At 35.9% G+C, this 5,638-nt stretch overlaps 1 protein-coding gene across 2 annotated transcripts in view; it reads right to left on the bottom strand.

Annotated features, from left to right (window-relative positions):
* Positions 1-428: 428 nt before the first annotated feature.
* The window catches only part of LOC306871503 (prostaglandin G/H synthase 1-like), a 28,554-nt gene continuing 23,344 nt past the window's right edge, over positions 429-5,638 (bottom strand). For both annotated transcript variants that reach the window (XM_079419499.1, XM_079419500.1), the window contains exons 9-11: positions 5,100-5,386; positions 4,461-4,608; positions 429-1,955 (exon numbers count right to left, since the gene is read on the bottom strand). In XM_079419499.1, coding sequence (XP_079275625.1) covers positions 1,609-1,955; positions 4,461-4,608; positions 5,100-5,386 — 782 coding nt within the window. In that variant the 3' untranslated portion in view covers positions 429-1,608. The remainder of the gene's footprint in view (positions 1,956-4,460; positions 4,609-5,099; positions 5,387-5,638) is intronic.

The following is a 5,638-nucleotide window of genomic DNA, read 5'->3' as shown; positions in this document are numbered from 1 at the left end:
TAAATGCAAACGTTTAATAGAACTTAAAAGTTGTAAAAAGGTTTTATTTGTGCAACAACTCGACTGTTACTTCTGCTTGTGCCAAAGGTTAAACCACCTTACCATTAGCTATTTCTGTGACTTGTATTGTTAAACATGAATCTTAAGATATTTGGAGTATTGTACTTCATGGGCAACCAACTGTTGTATCTTGCTTTTACTTAGAAGTAAAAGTTACCAATTAATACAATCAATAAAACTAAGTCTCGTGTTGACTTTTTTGCAGTCATGTTTTCAAAAGCTGAGACATAAGTATCATACCATTTACATATTTTTTTTTAAGAACAGGTCATGGCATGTGAATTGTCATAGTCTTTATTAATGGCCACAAACTGATGGTTTTTTGTTAAGATTGCTGGAAATGGTAAAGAGTCATTTAAACATTTTGTAAAATTTGCAGTATTTTATTTTTAAACCTCTTTTGTAAATGATCAGACATACACATACATTTCTTTATAGACATATCTGCAGATATCTCAGTAATGGTGCTACAAATGACTATTTTGCTTGGAAAATATACAGGAATATTATGAGTTATGAGTGTCAAAAATCATAAATGAAGTGAACACTGTTAAAAAAAACACTGGCCATCACAGATCCACAGTTCAAGGACAATTACTTAGAACAGACTATGAGGCAGCAAATACAATAAATTTTTTCAGCATAAACAAAATGGACAATACTTTTTTTCGATTTTTTTTTTTTTTTTGACTATGAATTAAAGCTAAATGTTTATTTGGCCTGTGATGGACAGTTCATATGTCCACTCAAAGGGATAGACTATAACCACATTACATAGGACAAGCGGGCTGAAAGATGGATGGTTGTTTGGCAATATGAGTGCCAGTAAAAATGTTTTTATAAGACTGAATCAACCTGATGATATAAGGCTACACCATTTTTAAGGCTTAGATCAAGTAAGTAACAAGTAAGGCAGCAAATGCCCATATTCACTGTCTAAAATTAATTGTCTAAGATACCCATTCTTTAGTATGGAGCAAGAAATCACCAACCTTTTAGTCAGTTATCTGATCCTTTGTTAAGCTCCACCCCCTTTACATTTACATTTATTCATTTAGCTGACGCTTTTATCCAAAGCGACTTACAATTGCTATATATGTCAGAGGTCGCACGCCTCTGGAGCAAATAGGGGTTAAGTGTCTTGCTCAGGGACACATTGGTGTCTCACAGTGGATTCGAACCCGGGTCTCTCACACCAAAGGCACTTATCCACTGCGCCATCACCACCCCATAGTTATGAGATTATCATAAACAGCGTGATTTTTAGTCAAATATGCTCTTAAAGCAGGTGGGAATGTATTGTGGGATTGTATTATAAAAGAACAAAAGCTGGCAGATGGCAACAGTTCCTCAAGCAATGTTTTTATGATAGGGCTTAGCAAAGGGTCAATTAAATCCATAAAATGCTCGTGTATGTTGTAATAAACATTCTTTCATAATCCAAAACATTTTAATGATATTATAATACAATGAAAATTAATTATTCAGTAACCTTGTACAAATAACAACTCTAATAATTGTCATTACTAATTCAGTTGCAAGATAATTCTAAAGTTCACCGTAAGATGTCCTTTGTTGTTTATAATCTGGTGGAGGAATATGGAAAGACACATATGGACACCATTTTGTATTGAGGCAAACCAGTTTCTTCAAAGTAGCAGAGTTTACTATATCAAAACCTGTCTTCCCCCCAAATGTACTGGGCTTCCAGTATTCAGGGGAGCAAATAGGATTTCCCATGAGGCCTTTTAGGGAAAAAGGGGCCCCCATTTCCACCATGCTTTCACCAAATATTGCACCAGATTGTGTCTTCTCTAGCAAAAGAGCAGGGTAAAACTCCATGGCATCAATATCACCATACAGTTCCTCTAGTTCTTTAGCCATCTCTTCTTCTCCTGTAAAACATAAATACATTAATATGTGGTCAGGTGGGTAGTTCATGTGTTGCGTCATAACCCACTCATAATGTTTACACATTAAAACGAATAGTTCACCCAAAAAAGAAAATTAGCTGTAAATGTGTTTACCCTCAGGCCATCCAAGATAGAGTAGATGAGTTTGTTTCTTCATCAGAACAGATTTGGAGAAATTTTGCATTAAACCACTTGCTCACCAATGGATCATCAGCAGTGAATGGGTGCCATCAGAAGTAGAAGTAGCTGATAAAAACATCACAATAATCCACAAAAAGCCTACATAACTTCAGTCTATCAATTAATTTCTTGTGAAATGAAAAGCTGTGTGTTTGTAAGAAAAAAATCCATCCATGGGAAGTTTTAACTTTAAACCATCACTTCTGGCCAAAAGACCACTCCATGATCCGTACATAACAATACCAGTGAAAAAGTTCACTCCCTGTTGTCCTCTCACATCTAAATCTGCCAACATATTTGTTTAGAACTGTTTTCACTTATAAATGGTGCTTGGTTTGTGGATGTATCTCTCCTGACTCAGACTTAAAGGAGTCATCGGAGGCAAAATTCACTTTACAAGTTGTTTGAACATAAATGTGTGTTGGAAGTGAGAGTACACATCCATCTTATAATGATAAAAATCCACCCAGTGTTTTTTTTTTTTTTTTAAATCCGTTTTAAAATCCCCTTTCTCAAATCAGGCTGTTCTGAGATTCCTGTCAGAATGACGTAGTTCTGCACAGGCCGCTCCCACGATAGTTAATTGACAAGGCCGTCTTACCTTAGATACGCCCTGAGTGATTTGATAAAAACAAAGGTATATTATTGTATATGTTATGGCACTTCATTTAATGTATACCTTTTAAATTTGCTTATTGAAAGAAGAGCAGCAGCAGTATGGTGTAACATTTATTTGAAACATGTATTTGGTACTTGCTACCTTATATCTTTACTCTTTCATTTCATTCTTTTCATGGCTTTGGAAAACTTGCATCTGATGTTTCTCTACGTCGCTTTTTGCAGAACTCCGGTTCGTCGACACCAGGCTTCGTAACGATTTCTTTCTAGGAATTAAATGCTTTCTCTGAATCTTTAAATTCTCCCTGTGAGCGACCGTACAGGTGCGGATATATCTGTGGCAGCTCAGCTATTCGACACAGTGTATTTATGTTGCTAGTGACTTGGAGATGTTGTTCTCCTGCCTGACCGTTGTTGAATGAGAAACGAACCGGAAAAAAAAATTGAGCGTCAAAGAAGGTGGAGTTCCAAAACACACCCACCGATTGCGTAATTGCCACGGACCAATGGTAGCTCAAAGGTGTTTAGGAGCCAAAACGAACTCCCCCAGAAAGTTTGCTTTGGTGAGCTGTATCGAACTGCCAAAACGAACTCAAAACGAACTTCGTTTTGGCCTGATTTTATTCGAAATGACGTCATATCAGTTCGTTCTTCGATTTAGTTTGAAGTATATCGGGGCCTTAAGCAATTGAGGTGTTTTGTTGTTGGATGTAGTAATGAATATAGCAGTCGTCATTTACTCCTGACATCTGAGCCGCTGAAGAGGATTAACATTACTTTCATTTTTAAGCAAATGCGCTGATCCCGATCTGCCTAAATGCGTATATGTTCACGTAAATCATTCGTGATCCAGCTTCATCTACAGAAGAAGTGAGCATAAGGTTTTCTGTTTTATAAATCATTGCAAATCTCCTTTCCTAATAATGTGCTAGTTAGCCAGTTTTGCGGCTCAAGTTTACAGTCTGCTTGTCACCCCACAGAAGAGAGGGGTGGGGTCAGCAGAGCTCATTACCATTTAAATCTACATGGACTAGAATGGCTTGCTGAAAACAGAGCAGATTTTGACAGGGTAAAAAAGGTGTATTTTACACTTGAGAAATTTTTACCAAAGTATGTTATAGACTTTTCATTAAGACCCTAAAGAATCATATCAATTTGTGGAAAATGGACATTCGATGACCCCTTTAATGGCATTTTCACTGGAGAAGGCAGTATTATGGACAGATGCCTTGCATTTTCGATAGAAGCAATGGTATTAAGTTAAAAACGTCTTGATGGATTCATTTATGACAAATACATAGCCTTTCACTTCACAAGATGTTAATTGATAGACTTGAGTCGTGTGGTTTACTTGTGGATTATTGTGATGTTTTATTCGCTCTTTGGACTCATTTGATGGCACCCATTCACTGCAGAGGAGCCATTGGTGAGCAAGTGATATAATGCTTAATTTATTAAAAATCTGTTGAAATTAAGAAGCAAAATCTACATCTTTGATGGCTAGAGTAATTGTTTTTAATAAAATTTTCATTTTTGGCATAATCCAAGAATTAAAACTTGACCCTCAATTTTTAGCATGTTCTCATTTCTCTCATTACACTATTTAAAATGATGATAAAAAGACAAGAAGCTCTTTAAAGTCATCAGTAATGATGATTTGAAGCTTTAAAATTGCTAGAACTATCATACCTGTCAATTCTGAGAATGACGTGTAGGGTTTCAGATTGAATCTCTTGCGATATTCATTAAAGGGCCGAAGTCGAAGCTCCCTTGATTCAATGATGGCCCCCTCAGCTACTTTGAGCACCACTGGGTGAATATTATGACCACCTCCAATCTGTCACAACACAAAGAGATTTAGGATTAAAAATACAAAAGAAGCCCTTTTTAACTTAAATTACAAAAAAATTAAATTTCAGTAGTGAAATTATACTTTGATTATTAAAAATAAAGCCAACATCAGTTCAGGATTACAGAGCTTTTGTTGATATTCTGCAGGCACATATTTGGTGTGATCCTAAAAGGCTTACTGATTATCTAAAATAAATCATCCTGTCATATCGGCAGTGTTGGGTTAGTTACTCAAAGAATGTAATATATTACATAATATATACATTAGCATAGTGAACTCATTGGAAATGACCCTTGAAATAACAAAAACAGACTAAGACTTAAGAACCCACAATATACTAACTTCCTTATGGAAATGTAGCCCAGGCACAACTCAAGGGTCATTGCACATCATTATGAAACAGGGTTTCTTTGTTTCTTCTTTGGAACAGATGTTTAAGTCATTAAGCCCCCCCACGGCCCTTATGGTGCCATTACCTGTCCAGCGGGTTGGGTTGAGAAGGCCTCAACCAGTTTCTCCACCCCGAAGTGGGTGAGGACAGAGGTGTTGAAAATGAACTGAGGGTAGTGAATGTCTTGTCCATCGATTTGGAATCTGTCAGGCATGAGCGGGTGCCAGTGGTAAAGCTGATTGAACTCCACAGAAATGCGGTTCTGGTACTGAAACTGTGAGGTGAACAGCAGCGTGGGATCAAAGAGGAGCTTCAGCCGGTAACCACTCAGATGCTGCACATAGTCCTCGATCACAATACGAATGGTCTCACCTTGAGTTAATGGAGTCAAAATTTTACAATTCAATTTTTTTTAATTAGTAAATACAGACATGTAAATAGTGTTGCACAGTGGAGAACTGTAAGCAATTTTGTAAAACTTAGAAGATATTCAGGGTTTGAAAAAAAAAAAAAAAAAAAAAAAAAAACAGATTCGTAATATATATATATATATATATATATATATATATATATATATATATATATATATATATATATATATATATATATATATATATATATATA

This window comes from Barbus barbus, assembly GCF_936440315.1.
Source record: "Barbus barbus genome assembly, chromosome: 6".
Lineage (NCBI taxonomy): Eukaryota > Metazoa > Chordata > Actinopteri > Cypriniformes > Cyprinidae > Barbus > Barbus barbus.
This window is presented reverse-complemented; position numbering and strand designations above follow the sequence as displayed.